At 43.3% G+C, this 17,597-nt stretch overlaps 1 protein-coding gene across 2 annotated transcripts in view; it reads left to right on the top strand.

The window, feature by feature from the left end:
* The window catches only part of inppl1a (inositol polyphosphate phosphatase-like 1a), a 202,780-nt gene that overhangs the window by 14,167 nt on the left and 171,016 nt on the right, over window positions 1–17,597 (top strand). The window contains exon 1 of one of the 2 annotated variants that reach the window (XM_073044344.1): window positions 14,927–14,946. The exons of the other annotated variant lie outside the window; for it this stretch is intronic. Coding sequence (XP_072900445.1) covers window positions 14,942–14,946 — 5 coding nt within the window. The 5' untranslated portion in view covers window positions 14,927–14,941. Of the gene's footprint in view, window positions 1–14,926; window positions 14,947–17,597 lie in introns of those variants that run through there. 2 annotated transcript variants of the gene reach the window in all.

The following is a 17,597-nucleotide window of genomic DNA, read 5'->3' as shown; positions in this document are numbered from 1 at the left end:
GCCCAGAGCCATCAAAAGCTCCTCATATAACCTGTTCAAACCAGGAATTATTTTTGTGAATCTTCTTTGAACCCTCTCCCGTTTCAGCACATCCTTTCTAAGATGAGGGGCCCAAAACTTCTCTCAATACTCCAAGTGAGGCCTCACCAGGGCTTTTATAAAGTCTCAACATTTGTGGAATGTGAGTGGAAACTGGAGAACCTGGAGGAAACCCGCATAGTTACAGGGAAACCGCTGACAGGCAGTGGTGGGGATTGCTGGTGCTGTAAGCCGCCCTATCAGCTGTTCTGAATGAGAGGTTCTGACCCCTGGTTCAAGAGAGCTGCTACCAATGACCAGTTAACCAGGGGTGGCATGGTAGCTTGGCAGTTGGCATAATGCTTTACAGTGACAGCAATCAGCATTTGATTCCTGGCACTGTCTTTAAGGAGTTTGTATGTTCTCCTCGTGACAGTGTGGGTTTCCTCCCACACTTCAAAGGTGTACGGGTTAGTGTGAGTTTGTTGGTGCCAGAATGCCCACAGCGCGTGTCTGACTTCTCTTTCAATAATGGCAAGTCATGTGTTCTGTAAAAGTCTTTGGAGATCAGAAACCAACTTTATGTACGTGCTTTCCCCATATCATGGTAGCGTATCAGTTAGTCTATCGCTTTATACTGCCCGCCATCACCAATCAGGGTTTCATTCCGCCACTGTAAGAAGTTCGTATGTTCTCCTTGTGACCATGTGAGTTTCCTTTGGGTGCTCCGGTTTCCTCCCACATCCCAGAGAAGTACAGTTACAGTTAGCAAGTTGTGGGCATGCTATGTTGGTGACAGAAATGTGGCAACGCGTCCTGCTGCCCCCAACACAATCCTGGGTTTCTGTTGGTCGTTGACGCAAGCAATGCACTTCACTGTACGTTGTGACAAAACTCATCTTCACCTCAGGAGATCGCATTTCTAGCTGCTGCTTTGTTTCTTGGTGCAGCTTTGCAAATATTTGCATTTTCTTTGTGAGTCCGTCACATTGTCATATTGTTTTGGTTCAGGTCGTTGCGGGAAGGATAAGTTCACCGTGCAGGGGAGCTTGCTCGTAGGTCAGCACTCCATACAAAATGAGGATATTAATCAAGTTACCAAATACGGATCTGCCTGTCTGGGGAGAGGTCACCTAGTGCATGACAACAGGAACTTGTACTTGTGTAATGTTTTACTATTGCCACGTACTGAGAACAGTGCAAAATAGTTGTTCGTGCCATACGTACAGATTACTTCATCATGACAGTGCATCGAGGTGGTATAAGGGGAAACAATAACAGAGTGCAGAATGAAGCGTTACAGAGAGCGTGAATGCTTCTCGGTACGGACAAAGAGCAGTGCAGGTAGACAGTTCCTGGGTTCAGTTCCTGCATTCTCCCTAATGTTCTCCCCGTGACCACATGGGTTTAGTTCCAGTGCTCCGGTGTTCTCCCACGTTCCTAAGACCTACAAGTAAGTAAGTTAGTTGGCCACATGAATGTACTTGAGAGATGCGGGCTCGATGGACTGGAATGGGCTGTTACCACGCTGAATCTCTAAATAAAATAAAGAGCAAGATTGTAACGGGGTAGCTTGTGATGTCTCATCATATTCCCAACCTAGGGTCCATGGACCCCTCAGTTAATGGTAAGGCTCATTGGTATTAAAAAGGTTGGGCACCTTTGTATTAGAGTCATAGAATACCTCAACAGAGAAACTGGCCCTTTGGCCCATCTAGTCTGTGCCGAACTCTTATTCTGCCTAGTCCTATTGACCTGCACTTGGACCGTAGCCTTCCGTGCCCCTCTCATCCACGGACCTATCCAAATTTCTTCTAAGACACCTCCACTACCAGGTCATTTCACACTCTCACCAGTCTCTGAGTGAAGAAGTTCCCCCTTGGATTCCCCTTTCACACTTAACCCATGACCTCTATTTCAAGTCTCACCCAACTTCAGGGGAAAAAGCCTGTATTTACCCTATCAATATCCCTCACAATTGTGCATAGTCCTATCAAATCTCCCCTCATTCTACGCTCCAGGGAATAAAGGATCATTCAGTAGTCATTTAACAGTGGGGTAGTTGTCCTTGAGCCTGGTGCTTTCTGGGTTTTATAACATCTCCCCAGTGGGTGAGGGAAGAAGAGAGTCTATCTGGGAGGTAGTCTTTCAACATATTGCTAAAGTAGTCTAGCCTAGCTGCCAGTTACATCGTTGGCATTTAGAGCAACAATAAAGGTCTTTCATCTCTAGCGGTGTTCAGGGCTTCCTTCATCATGTCAGTAGCTTCATCTTGGTTTTCACTATTGTCAGTCATGAAAGACTCATGTAGAGACTCGGGAATACCATCACACTTGAATGTAGAAGGATTCTTCATTGCCCTTTCCGTAACAATTTTGTTTTTACCAGTCGGGGTTGTTAGCTGGGGAGGCATGGGGGAAGGGTGCTTGAATTTCCGGTAATAGATAGATAGATAGATACTTTATTCATCCCCATGGGGAAATTCAACATTCTTTCCAATGTCCCATACACTTGTTGTAGCAAAACTAATTACATACAATACTTAACTCAGTAAAAATATGATATGCATCTAAATCACTCTCTCAAAAAGCATTAATAATAGCTAAAAAGTTCTTAAGTAGTTTACTTAAATACATTAAATACAATCAACCCCGGCACTTTAACATATCTTACTCCTGGCGGTTGAATTGTAAAGCCTAATGGCATTGGGGAGTATTGACCTCTTCATCCTGTCTGAGGAGCATTGCATCGATAGCAACCTGTCGCTGAAACTGCTTCTCTGTCTCTGGATGGTGCTATGTAGAGGATGTTCAGGGTTTTCCATAATTGACCGTAGCCTACTCAGCGCCCTTCGCTCAGCTACCGATGTTATACTCTCCAGTACTTTGCCCACGACAGAGCCCGCCTTCCTTACCAGCTTATTAAGACGTGAGGCGTCCCTCTTCTTAATGCTGCCTCCCCAACACGCCACCACAAAGAAGATGGCGCTCTCCACAACTGACCTATAGAACATCTTCAGCATCTCACTACAGACATTGAATGACGCCAACCTTCTAAGGAAGTACAGTCGACTCTGTGCCTTCCTGCACAAGGCATCTGTGTTGGCAGTCCAGTCTAGCTTCTCGTCTAACTGTACTCCCAGATACTTGTAGGTCTTAACCTGCTCCACACATTCTCCATTAATGATCACTGGCTCCATATGAGGCCTAGATCTCCTAAAGTCCACCACCATCTCCTTGGTCTTGGTGATATTGAGACGCAGGTAGTTTGAGTTGCACCATATCACTGTCTCTCACCTTACCTCTTTACCAGACCATCATCTCCCTCTGGTGCTCCTCCCCTTTTCTTCCTTCCATGGCCTTGTATCTTTTTCACCAATCAACTTCCCATTTCCCGGTTTCACCTCTCACTTTGTGTTTCTTCCTCCCCCCCACCTCCCCCCCCAGGAGTTCATCACAACTCCTTTCCTCCAGTTGTGATGAAGGGTCTTTGCCCATTGACTGTTTACTCTTTTCCATGGATGCTGCCTGGCCTGCTGAGTTCCTCCAGCATTTTGTGTGTGTTGCCAACTAAACTAATCCTTTCTATCCATATCCTTCCATGTTCCTATCTCAATGTCTGTTAAGTGTTTAATGTATCTGCCTCTACCACCACCCCAGGCAGTGTATTCCAGGCACCCACTACTCTGTGTAAAAAAAAAAGTCTTGCCCCTCACATCTCCCTTGAAATTACCCACCTTACCTTAAATGCATGCCTTCTGGTATTAGACCTTTCAACCCTGGGAGGAAAAAGATACTATCTACTCTATCTCTGCCTCTCATAATCTTACAAACCTCTATAAGATCTCCCCTTAGGCCCTGCCACTCCAGAAAAATCAACCCAAATTTGTCCATCCTCTTGTTATAGCATATGCCCTCTAATCCAAGCAGAATCCTGATAAACCTCTTCTGCACCCTCTCCAAAGCCTTGAAATCCATCCTATAGTAGGGTGACCAGAACTGTATGCAATACTCCAAATGTGGCCTAACTAAAGTTTTATAAAGCCACAACATAACTTCCTGACTTACGATCTCAATGCCTTGACTATTAAAGGCAAGCATGCCATATGCCTTCTTAACCACCCAATCAACCTGTGTAGCCACTTTCTGGGAGCCGTGGACTTGAAACCCTGGACCCTCCTGCTCATCAATGCTGTTAAGTGTTTAGTCATTAAGAGTGCATTGTCTCGGTACAGTGTTATTGATGAGAGTTTATATATGATGGGGACTTTAAAATCTTATGTGGTCATGTTGCCACTTGTTTGTGCAATACAGTTTTATGGTTAGATTAATTGATGAGCGAGTTCTGTTTTTAATCTTGGTTAGTAATGTCAAGAACATTGAATGAATTCTTAGTATAATAAGTGTCTGCAAAATTATGACCCATATTTCTCATTCCTATCTGCGCCATGGTGTTGGCGCGTGGCCAAGTGGTTAAGGCGTTGTCTGGTGATCTGAAGGTCGCTAGTTCGAGCCTTGGCTGAGGCTGCGTGTGTGTCCTTAAGCAAGGCGCTTAACCACGCATTGCTCTGCGATGACACCGGTGCCAAGCTGTATGGTTCCTAGTGTCTTTCCCTTGGACAACATCGGTGGCGTGGAGAGGGGAGTCTTGCAGCTTGGGCAACTGCCGGTCTTCCATAAAAAAAACCTTGCCCAGGCTTGCGCCCTGGAAACTTTCCAAGGTGCAAATCCATGGTCTATTGAGACTAACGGAGGCATACATACATACATCTGTGCCATGCATAATCAGTTCCCGTAACGTATGGACTCAAGCTCAAGGACTTGTCATCTCAATATTTATTGCTTGCTTGCTTATTTATTTATCTATCTATCTATTATTTATTTTATTGTATTTGCACGGTTTGTTTTCTTTTGCACATTGGTTGTTTGTCCATCTTATTGTGTGTAGTCTTACATTGATTTTATAGTGAATGCACACAAGAAATGGATCTCATGTGGTGATATATGCACTTTGATAATAAATTTACGTTGAACTTTGTGCAGATGGTGGCACCAGTTCATTATGTGGATTTTGAGCCACTTGCTCCATCTCTCAGATCTCTGTACTCCTGATGTGGATGCTGAGCTGTCCAGAATCAGTAGGGTCCTGGGATCAGATGTCGGTGCGTGCAGGACGCATGAGAGCTGGCTAGTCATGCCTGGAGTTTGGGATCCCATCAGTTTGCGTGTGGGTTGACCCTGAAGATGGTAGATTGCTCAAGTCCAGAAGTTGAAGAGCAACAGCCAAAGCCTGGATACTAGAGCCCTGTCTGTGTGAGAGGAAGAAAAGAGCTTTGCTTTGCTATTGTTGTTTTGTTTTAGAGATAGTGTGGAATAGGCCCCTTCAAGCTGTGCCGCCCTGCAACCCCTGACAATGCCATTTTACTCCTAACCCATTCATGGGACAATTTACAATGACTACTTAACCTATCTGGTGCACATTTGGACTGTGGGTGAAAAGCAGAGTACAGGGAGGACAGACAAACTCCTTACAGAGAGTGTTGGGTTTGAACTCTGAACTCTTGAGTTCTAATTGTGTCGCTCTAACCGCTATGTTACCACGGTGCCCACTTTTTGTTGCTTGTGTTCTGCTGAGCACGATGGGCATACTGTGTTGGTGCCCGAATGTGTGACAACCCTCGTAGGTTGCCCCCAGCACATGCTTGGGTTGTGTTGGTTGTTAATGCAAACAAGGCATTTCATTGTTTGTTTGATGTACATGTGATAAATCAGTCTAAATAGGACACTGAGGTGTGTGGTTGAACAGAGGGATCTGGAAATACAGATGCACAGTTCCTTGAAAGTGACGTCACAGGTTGATAGGGTCATAAAGCTTTTAGCATATCATAAATCATAAATCAATGTATTGAGTACAGGAGATGAGACGTTATGCTGAAGTTGTATAAGATGTTGGCGAGGCCTAATTTGGAGTACTGTATGCAGTTCTGGTCATTTTATAGACTTCACGAGATTTTTCGTAAGTGGATGAGCATTTGGTTGAGTGACCTTTAATAGGATTAGGTTTCTTGACCTTCAAGAGCTGGGCTTTCTGCTTTTTAAACAGGAACAGAAAGGCAAGTCACACAGCAATGAGGAAAAGGTTGTTCCAGTTTTGTTTTTACTACCTTTGTGTAAAACAAGCACAGTTTCCTACAGAAAAGTGTGAAGTGATTCACTTTGGAAGATCGAACTTGTTGAGATTTGCTGTGTAAGAGATTATTTGACCCCTCAGATATGCTTTCATGGCATCCCAGACAATCTGGGATGACATTTCAGGTGATGTATTAGTGTTAAAATAAAAGGTTATCTGATCCTTAATAAATTTTAGAAAATCATCATCCGATAATAAAGTTGAATCAAACCGCCAGTGTTTATTCCTCTGAGGGAGACCTGGAAAGTTCAGAGAGAGAGTAATTGGGGCATGGTCAGAAATCAGTATACTCTGATAGTCACAAGAATAGGCAAATGGAATAAGTTGGTTATCGAGTAAGAAATAGTCAATTCTAGTGAAGGTATGGTGAACATGTGAAAAAAAAGAATAATCTCTCTCAGTAGGATGAAGGAAACGCCATATATCAGAGATACCAAAATTAGAGAGAAACGATTGGATAGCTAAGGCAGATTTAGTAGGTGATCTGGTAACAGAGGACGATCGATCCAGATTAGGATCTAACCAACAGTTGAAGTCACCACCCAGTATAAGAGAGTATGAGTTTAAGTCTGGTAGTGAGGAAAAAAAACGTTAAAAAAAGTTAACATCATCAAAGTTGGGGGCATACAGGTTTGCTAGTGCAACTTTAGTGTTATATAGTTTACCAGAAACAATAATAAAATGGCCATTTGTATCAGATGTTTTATTATGGAGTTCAAAAGGAATATTTGAGTTAATAAGAATGGAGACTCCCCTAGCTTTAGCGGCAAAAGATGAATGAAAATGCTGACCCGCCCACTTTGACAGAAGCTGGGAGTTATCAAAACAACGAATATGAGTTTCTTGAAGGAAAGCAATGTCAGCTTTGAGTTGTTTAATATGTGAGAATACCTTCCTCCTTTTAACAGGGTGATTCAATCCCTTTACATTCCAGCTCACGAATTTAAGTGCACTAGCCATTATCAATTACTAATGCATAAAAGGCAGCAGGCATATAAAAAGTCAAGCAATACAATAGCAGTCTGGGAGCAGAAATGTAAACATAGATTCGTAAAATCAAAACATAAACATGTCCTGAGCAATAAAGAAAAACAATAAGTACAGTGAGTGATGTCGGAACTGGAAAATCCACCCCACCGACACAACCCAAAACTAGATGGCTACCAAAAAAAAGCAGCTAGCTCTACCAAAAAAATTAACCCAAATATAACTTCCAGATCTGTGTCATTAACAGCAGTTCCGTATAAATACTATAGCAAATAGTAACTAGTTTATGCACTAGAAAACATAACTACAAATTGGAACATCTTCTGCAGAAATATAAAACTTAATACAGAGAAAATCGGAAGAAAACCAAAACTAACCTACCCGCGAAAAATTATGGAAGAATAAAGTAAAAGAAGGGGAAAAAAAAGGGAGGAAGGGGAAAATTATAAATTCAAGAAGAGTACTTATCAACCATTTACAGAGAGGAGAAAAAAAAATCAAAGATTAAAAAAAAGGTGAAAAAAAGAAAAATAATAATAAATAAAAAAATAAAAATAAATCAGCAATTAAACTGTGAACCAACAAACAGGGAGGCCTTCAATAAAGACTTCAAACCTCCAAAACAAGTTAGAGTCAGTTGTAGAGCTCTATAGATAAAGTTATACAAGAATAAAATAGATTACACAAGTACTATTTAAACGTCCATAGGGAAACATTAAGCACAGAATGTCTATTTAAAAAAGGCACACCAAATCCAGGGAGAGATTATCAACAGCCCTTAGAGTTTCAATGAATAATGTCTGAGTGATTCAAGTAAAGTCTGAGTCCAGAAAAAGTAATTTTACTATGAGAAGTACTTATCCACCATTTTAGGAGGTCTGATTGGGTTCCGAAGATGACTGGATAGCCGGAAGACTTGCAACAAATGCCTCAGCCTCCTTCACTGACTTAAGCCACTTATATTTTCCAGTATTAAGCGTGATTCGTAAATCGGCAGGAGTGCGAAGAGAGGGTTTAAAACCACGATCATAAAGCACTTTCATTACGCCTTTAAACTCAGCGCGCATCTTTAAGGTCTGGGGTGCAAAATCTTCCACAAAGCGAATGATTGTATTTTGGAAAGTAAAAGTACCTCTGCGACATGCCTCCATAATCAGACGGTGTTTTACCTGGTATTGATGAAAGCACAAAATTACCGGTCGCGGGTGGGAGCCCAGAATTCTGGGGGGAACGTAGACCCTGTGTGCCCTCTCGAGCTCAGGCGGGTTCAGAAGCAAATCTTTCCCGAATATCTCACAGAGAAACTCGGCGAAAGACTTCACGGTTGATCCCTGTTCGGTGGCCTCTGGCAACCCAAGAATTCGGAGGTTACAACGTCTGCTGCGATTTTCGAGATCCACCATTTTGGAAAGGAGTTTGTTACATTTTTCCTCTAGGCTGGAACAGAGAGTCTCCAAGTATTGAACACGACTTTCTAAATCTTCAGAAGTCGAATCGATGCGAGATAAGTGTTCAGCATGTTCGTCCACTCTATCGTTGATACGATCCAGTTTGGCTTCCAGCTGTTTGAAAGCAGTTTTAAATTCCTTTAAAATATCGTCTCGGAGTTGTTCCAGCGCAGCGAGGGTCTCAGCCGACAGAGCCGGAACTTCCTTTCTCCCGGATTTAGAACTCTTGCTAGACATTGTAAGGTAGATGTGTTCACAGGCAAGTAAAAGAAACCAAAAAAGTTCCTAACTAAGGTTTAAAAAATGGAGACATTTAGTGCAAAGATAGCGACAATAACGGAACAAAAGTTCGGAGCAGCTAAGCAATCGCCATCTTACCGGAAGTCTTCGAAGATCGAACTTGAAGGGAGAATACAGGGTTAATGGCAGGGTTCCTGTCAGTGTGGAGGAACAGAGGGATCTGGGGATTCACATCCGTATATCCCTCTGATTACGGGTTGATTGGGTTATCAAGACGGTTTTCATTAGTCATATTGAATTCAACAGCCACAATGTAATGTAGCAGCTCTATAAAATTCTGGTTAGACCACACTTGGTATATTGTGACCAGTTCTGGTCACCTCATTATAAGAAGAATATAGAAGTTTTAGAGAAAATGCACAGGGGGTTGGCGAGGATGCTGCCTGGATTAGAGAGCATATCCTATGAGGAGTGGGTTGAATAGGCTAGGGGCTTTTCTCTCTGGAGTAAAGGAGGGTCAGAGGTGACTGTTTTCTAAATGGGGAGAAAATTCAGAAATCAGAGATGCAAAGGGACTTGGGAATCCTTTTGCAGATTTCCCTAAAGGATAACTTGGAGGTTGAGTTGGTGATTAGGAAAGCCTGTGCAGTATTGACATTCATTTCAAGAGGACCAGATTATAAAAGCAAGGATGTAATGCTGAAACTTAATAAGACGTTTGTCAGGCTGCACTTGGAGTATTGAGAAGAGTTTTGGGCCCCTTATCTAAGAAAGGATGTGCTGGCATTGGAGAGGATCCAGAGAAGGTTCAGGAGGATGATTCTGGGAATTAAAGGGTAAATATAAGAGGAGCATTGGATGGCTCTGGTCTGTACTTGCTGCAGTTTAGAAGAATGGAGGGGAAGGTCACATTGAGACCTATCGAATATTGAAAGGCCTAGTTAGAGTGGATATGAAGGGGATGTTTCCTCTCGTGGGGGAAGTCTAGGTCTGGAGGGGACAGAATGGAGGGATGTCCATTTCGAACAGAGGTGAGGAGGAATTTGTTTAGCCAGAGGGTGGTGAATCGGCAGAATTCATTGCTATGGACGGCTTGGAGGCTAAGTCATTGAGTATATATAAAGCAGAGGTTAATATGTCTGGGCGTCGAATGTTATGGAGAGAAGACAGGAGAATGGGGTTGAGAGGGATAATAAATCAAGCATGATAGAATGATGGAGCAGACTTGATAGGCTGAGTGGCGTAATTCTGCTATGTCTTACGATCTGATGGATTGATAGAAGTGTGCAAGATGATTTGAAGCAAAGATCGAGTGGATAGCCAGAGAGATTTTTTCCCCCAGAGCAGCAAAGGGTAATGCGAAAAAGCATGATTTTAAGGTGATTGGAGAAAAGTATAGGGAGGATGTCAGAGGTAGGTTTGACACAGGTGTTTGGAATGAACTACCTGGGGTAGTGGTGGAGGCAGATACATTAGGGACATGTAGGATAGATAGGCACATGGATGTAAGAAAAATAGAGGGTTATGTGGAAGGAAGGGGTAGATTGATCTTGTAGTAAATTAAAAATTTGACACAATGTTGTTTCAATTTCAGATTTTATCTGTAGTTTCTGTATGATTTTCAGTGAAGCTAGTTGAGTGTTTATGACAATTTCTGTTTTCTATTGAATTGAATATTATCAACAATCCTTTTTTTCCAATAGTGTACTACTTTATATGTTACTAGGTAGCCGGTGGATAAAACGAAAACTTTGCTAAATTGCCTTGGAAGTTTGAAGATGCAACATGACATCTAAAACTTTGACAAACTTCTGAAGATGTGTGGTGGAGAGTGTAGCATCAGGACCTAGTATGGAAATACCAATGTCCTTGGACAAAATACTACCTCTCTGTTCCTTTTTTGCACTATTTATTTTGTAATTTATAGTAATTTTATGTCTCTGCCACGAGACAACCAAATGCTTGTTATGTACGACAGTGATAATAAAACCTGATGCTGATCTGTGGGAGATGATACAATCTACGTATATTACAGCTTAACGATCCTTTGCCCAAATTGGGACAGCCATATTGCTTGCGTGCCCGAGGCCATGAAACTTCTGAAATGTTTTCTTGTTGTATAGCTGTTAGGGAGTAGCTGAAGATCTTTACCGTCTCGTAGCAATATCTTAGTGTCAAAGCACTTGCAGTCTGTAGCCCTGGGTGTTTGATTTAGCTCAGAGCTGTTCTTCCACTTCAGTATGAGATGATGCAGCTGAATTTGAGTAGAACTCTGACTGTGCAAGGGTTTGTCATTTGGGTGAGAGCTAGATAACGAGAGGAGGGTGATAGAAGATGCTGATCGGGTGAAGTGAAAGGGGTGGGTCAAAGTTTGAGTGGAGTGTAAACTCTGGGATGTTATATTAAAGTTAAACGAGACTTTAATGAGGCCAAATTTGGAGCACTGTGTCTGTTTCTGGTCACCTACCTACTGGAAAGATATCAATAAGATTGAAAGAGTGTTGCGAGGTGGTGAGAGTTTCATACTCTCACCACCCTCTGAGTGAACAAGCCCCTCCCCCCCCCAGGTTCCCCTTAAATGTATCACCTTGTACCCTTAACCCATGACCTCTAGTTCAAGTCTCACCCCACCTCAGTGGAAAAAGCCTGCTTGGATTTGCCCTACCTGTATCTCTCATAATTTCCCTTCAGACTCTCAACACTCCAGGGAATAAAGTCCTATTCCCTGTACTAGTGGAATTTTAGTTCCAATATCAAATCCGTTCAGTCTCTTGTATTGATCCTCTGATTGGTTATATGTCCATAAAGTGACACTAGGACAGTCTGTACACATTTCTGACAGGAAATGATAAAGTGGTGGGGGGGGGGGGGGGTGTTGATCAGCCTTACTGCTTGGAGAAAGTAACTGCTTTAGAGTCAGGTCAGCTCAGAAACAGTTACCTAAGATTTTTAAGATTAGATTAGCTTTATTTGTCACATGTGCATTCAAAATTCTAAACATACAGTGAAATGTGTTGTGCGTCAACGATGAACACAGCCCGACGATGTGCTGGGGGCAGCCTGCAAAAGTCGCCATGCTTCTGGCGCCAACATAGTGTGCCCACAACTCACTAATCCTAACTAGTACATCTTTGGAATGTGGGAGGAAACCGGAGCACCCGGAGGAAGCCCATGTAGTCACAGGGAGTACATACAAACTCCTTACAGATGCCGGCTGTAATTGAATCACAATTGCTGGCGCTGTAAAGCGTTATGTTAGCCGCAACACCACCATGGCGTACCTGCCATGTTGTCTAGAGAGCTCCACCGATACTCTCCCCTTTCTTTTAAAGAATTGTATACATCCTTTTGTGTCAGGTGATTTGCTTTTGGCACATGATGATAAATGGTGGGCTTGTTGCTATTGTTGTGGTTGAAATCCGCCACATCGGAAGGAAACACAAACCATGTATATTGTGGTTTGATTGTGTCTTGTTTCATTGCCCTCTTTCTGAGTTAGAAGTGGGGATTTTGATGGGTAGATGTTCTAATACTTGGTAGTTCAGTGGTGAAAATTGTGCAGAAAGATAAATGGAGACCTATGTGATTGGGAAGGGTTTGATTTAGAATTGGTTGAAGTATTATTAACACAATATTGTGGGCCGAAGGGCCTGTACTGTGCTTGCTTGGCCATTTGCGGTGAGTTTAATGGTGGGGCACAGTGGCCTATGGGACAATTTCTGGTCTACGTGATGAACCTTGTCAACTTGTTTAGAACGTTGGTTGCAGTTCTGTGTTGGTGATCATTCGAGAGATGATAGAACATCGAATGATATAGCACAGGAACAGGACCTTCAGCCCACAATGTCGTGCTGAACCAATTAAATTGGTAATTGGTAATAATCAATTAAACTAATCTTTTCTGCCTACACAGTGTCCATATCCCTCCATTTCCCTCACATCTCTGCACCTATCTAAATGTCTCTTACAAGTCTCCAGTGTTTTTGCCTCTACCACTGCCCCATCACACCGCTCTGCGTGTAATAAAAAAAAACAAGTTGCCCCTCACATCTCCATTGAAATTACCCCCTGGGCATGCCTTCCAGGGTGAAGATGCTGACTGTCTGTTGTGTGGCTGGCGTGGCCTGGGGCCGAGGAGGCTGTATCTGAGCTGTGTTGCTCTGAGATTGTGCATGCAAGAGACTGTGAAAAGGGCAAAAAACATCAGGTGCTGTAAATCTGGAAAAAAATGACGATGCTGGAAGTGTTGAGGACAAGATGGTATCTGTGAGGAAGTGGCCAATTAGTAGATGGATGACCTTTCATCAGAATGGTGGCTAGCATGACACTGTTACAGCTCAAGTGTCAGAGGTCGGGGTTCAATTGCGGGGTCTTCTCTAAGCAAGCTTGTACATTCCTTCCTGTGACCACATGGGTTTTCTCAGTTCAAAGACGTAGAGTTAGTAGCTTAACTAGTCATTGTAACTCGTCCTTTGATTAGGCTAGGTAGGTTGCTGGACAGTGTGGTTTGGTGGAAGGACCTGTGCTGTATCTTTAAACAAGTAATCACTGACTTGTTCGCGAAGTATATCCAGTATTTTTGTGTACAATGGAGGTTGAAGATGCTTTATTGATTCATTTATTTAATGATACAGCGCAGAAAAGCCCTCCTGTCCCTTTGAGCCACGCCGCCCTGCAAACCCCGACACCCCCAAGATATAACCCTAAACTAATCATTGAATAATTTGCAATGACCAGTTAACCGGCACCCTCTGTAAGGAGTCCCTGTGGAGAGCGTGGATTTTCCTCAGAAGCACCCAGGAAAAGCACATGCTCTCTGCGGGGAGAATGGACAAAGCCTTTCAGAGGATGCTGGAATTGAACTCCAAACTCCGATGCTCCAAGTTGTAGTAGTGTTGCACTAACTGTTGGCTACCGTGTGGTAGAATTCGCATTATTCACTGTGGACAATTAATAGTTGAGGCATGGCATAAATGCTGCTTGCTTTTTACCATTGTTCTCACTGGGTTTACGTAAGGATTTGCAATCAATATGCCACAGGTACACCTCATTTTAGTGTGAGTAAGTGCTGGCTATGGGACTGAGCTGTCCAAAAAGTCTCTATGTTCAGTGGTAATTGGCAGCACCAACTTGCTTTTACCCAGTGCCTTTGAATAAGAGATTCCGTGAGGACGGTATCTGGGGGCTGGTGGTGTGTTCTGCACTACTTGTTGGCACTTTATAATTATGCTGCCTTCAGTAAGTCCAGGAGGAGACAGTACAAAGTAAATTTATTATCGAAGTACATATATGCCGCCATTTACAACTCTGAGATTCATTTTCTTGTAGGCATTCTCAATAAGTCCAGTAACCATAATAGAATCAATGAAAAACCACACCAACAAAATGGACCACCAGGGTGCAAAAGACAACAAAATGTGCAAATACAAAAAGAAAGAAGAGAAATAATAATAAGTAAATAAGCAATAAATATCGAGGACATAAGATGAAGAGTCCACAGATTATGGGAACGGTTCAGTGATGGTGCAAGTGAAGTTGAGTGAATTTATCCCCTCTGGTTGCGAATTTCTGCTCCAGTGTAACACCACAGTAATGTAGCAGTGAGTATGACGCTATTACAGCTTAGGGTGTCAGAGTTTGAAGTTTATTCCAGTCTCCTCTGTAAGAAAATTTGTATGTTCTTCCTGTGTATGCATGGGTGTCTTCCAGGTGCTTCGGTTTCCTCCCACAGTCCAAAGACGTACCGGTTAGTAGGTTAATTGGTTATTGTGAATTATCCTGTGATTAGACTAGGATTAAACACATAGGTCACTGGGTGATATGGTTTGATAGGCCAAAAACGCCTGTTCCATGCTGTATCTCTGAAATAATAATAAAAAATGAAAAGCTGGTGGAAATCAGCAGGTCAGGCTGCATCAATGGAGAGGAATAAAGAGTCGATGTCTTGGCCCAAAATGTTGACTGTTTATTCATTTCCGTATAGATACTGCCTGACCTGCTGAGTTCTTCCGGCATTTTGTGTGAGATGCTATGGAGAGGTCACTGTCTTTTGTGACGGAATGAGGTATGTTCACAGTTGTGCAATTTCTTCTGATCCTTCAGTAGAGAGTGAATATTACTTTTTGTTTGTATTGGTGTTGTAGTGCGGGAGTCTCCGAGTGTTTTGGCCTGTACGATCTCTGCATCAGCAGTCCCCTAAATCCCAGCACAAACAGTGGGTGGAGAGCACAATGTTCCAGCAACCCACCAAGTCCCTCTGATGAGGGATGGATCTGTGCTAGGCAATGAACCGGGTAGGATGTCAGATCTCTTGGTGGATCAGGTCAGCATTTCAGAGACAGTGACCACAACTCCCTGACCTTTATCATAGTCTTGGACAGGGATCAGAGCAGACAGTATAGAACAGTACAGTACAGGCCCTTCGGCCCACAAGACCTTTCAACCTACTCCAAGATCAGTCTAACTCTTCCCTTCCACATAGCCCTCCATTTTCCTATCATCCATGTTGCCTATCTGACAGTCTCTTAAATGTCCCCAATGTACCCTGCCTCATCCACCGGCTCTGGCAGCGTGTTCCATGCATGTACCACTCTATGTTTAAAAAAAAAACTACCTGAGATACCCCTTTATACTTTCCTCCAATCACCTTAAAGTTATACTGCCATGTATTTAACCATTTAAGTCCTGGGAAAAAAGACTGTGACTGTCCACTGGATCTATGCCTCTTATCATCTCGTACATGTCCATCAAGTCACCTCTCATCCTCCTTCACTGCAAAGAGAGAAGCTCCAGCTGGCTCAACCTTTCCTCATAAGACACACTCTCTAATCCAGCCAGCATCCTGGTGAATCTCCTCTGCACCCTCTCTAAACCTTCCACATCCTTCCAATAATGCCATGACCAGAACTAAACACAAGTGTGGTCTAACCAGGATTTTATAGAGCTGCAACATTACCTCACGGCTCTTAACCTTAATCCCCAACTAACGAAGGCCTTCCTAACCACCCTATCAACTTGCATGGCATCTTTGAGGTATTGATGGACATGAAGCTCTGGGAAAATATTTAACTGAAGGAGGGCTAATAAGCAAGAACTTCGGAGCATTAATTGGGAACAGATGTACTTGGGGAAATGCTCAGTGGAAATGTGGGGTTGTTTACGGGACACTTGCATGCGGTGGTAGATAGGTTTGTCTCATTGAGGCAGGGAAAGGATGAAGAAACTATGGTTGCATAATTTTAAGGTGATTGGAAAAAAAAGTATGGGGTGGGGGAGTTAGAGGTACTTTTTTTTTTACACATTGTTGGGTATGTGGAACTGACTGCTGGGGTGGTGGTAGAGGCAGGTATGTTAGGGGCATTTAAGAGACTTTTAGCTAGGCACGTGGATGAAAGAAAATTGGAGGCTATGTGGGAGGGAAGGGGTAGGTTGACAATGGAGTAGGTTAGAAGGTCAGTACAACATTGTGGGCCAGCTGGCCTGTACTGTGTTCTAACTCCCTGACCTCCCCGTGGTTGAGTGTGGGATTCCCATGAAGGCGTTGTTAACATCTCAGCACTGCAGGGGAGCAAGTATTCTTTGACCGTGGGTGAGGGGGCTGGGTTCTACCTAAGAAGAAGTAGGGGGTGATGGACTGACAATTCAAAAGCCTGGGGTCTCCAGTTCAACTGCAGAAAATGAAATTCAATAACCAAATCTATTTTAAGGGAAAGCCAGTCCCCAGTAACAGATAGTGGTAAAACAAAGTCTAATTTCATGTTGTCCATTAGGGAAGGAAGCCTGGATTGAGGCCTATGTACATGTCTGGAACTGTACTAACGTGGATGTATCTAAATGCTTTTCTGAAATGTTCCAGCATTCCAGCTGGTGCAGTATCATTTGGGTAGCGGTTAGCATAATGCTTTTACCATGCTAGTGACCTGGGTTCAGTTCCATCGCTGTTTATATGTTTTCCTCACGACCCTGTGGATTTCCTCGGCTGCTCTGGCTTCCTCTCACATTTAAAAGACAGACGTGTTAGTGGGGTTATTGGCCACCTGGGTAATTAGTGTGGCATGGGCTTGTTGGTTCAGAAGGGCCTGCTGGTCTCTCAAAATAAAAATGAATATTTAGTCTTCCACAATAAATACTCAGCTCGCAAATGATCCCCATATCCCAGAATCAGATTTACTACCATGAAGAGGCCTCGCTCAGGTTGGAGGAGCAATACTGCATATACCGTCTAGGTAGTCTCCAACCTGATGTTATGAACATCAATTTTAGCTTATAGAATTTTAAAATTTCCTCCCCCCACCTTCCCACCTCTTCAATTCCCCCCCTAGCCTCTTGCCTCGTCCCCTCACCTGCGTATCACCTCATCTGGTGCCCCTCTTCCTTCCCTTTCTCCCATGGCCCTGCTCTCCTATCAGATTCTTAGTTCTCCAGTCCTTTACATTTTCCATCAGCTCTCAGCTTCTTACTTGAATCCCCTTCCCCACCCACCTCACTTCACCTATCACCTTCTAGATTGTTCTCCTTCCCCTCCCCCACCTTATTCTGAGGTCTTCTCCTTCCTTTCCTGTTGAAAGAGCTCAGCCTGACCTGCTGAGCTCCTCCAGCATTTTGTGTGTGTGACTCAGATTTATCATCGCTGTGTAAACCAGCGGGCATATGCTGCCATCAGCAGTTTGCCAGAACCCTCTGTCCTGGGCCAATAGGAGGATGATTAGCCCCATG

This window comes from Hemitrygon akajei, chromosome 4, assembly GCF_048418815.1.
Source record: "Hemitrygon akajei chromosome 4, sHemAka1.3, whole genome shotgun sequence".
Taxonomy (NCBI): domain Eukaryota; kingdom Metazoa; phylum Chordata; class Chondrichthyes; order Myliobatiformes; family Dasyatidae; genus Hemitrygon; species Hemitrygon akajei.
Note: the sequence above shows the minus strand (reverse complement) of the source record. Positions and strands in the feature narration are given on the sequence as shown.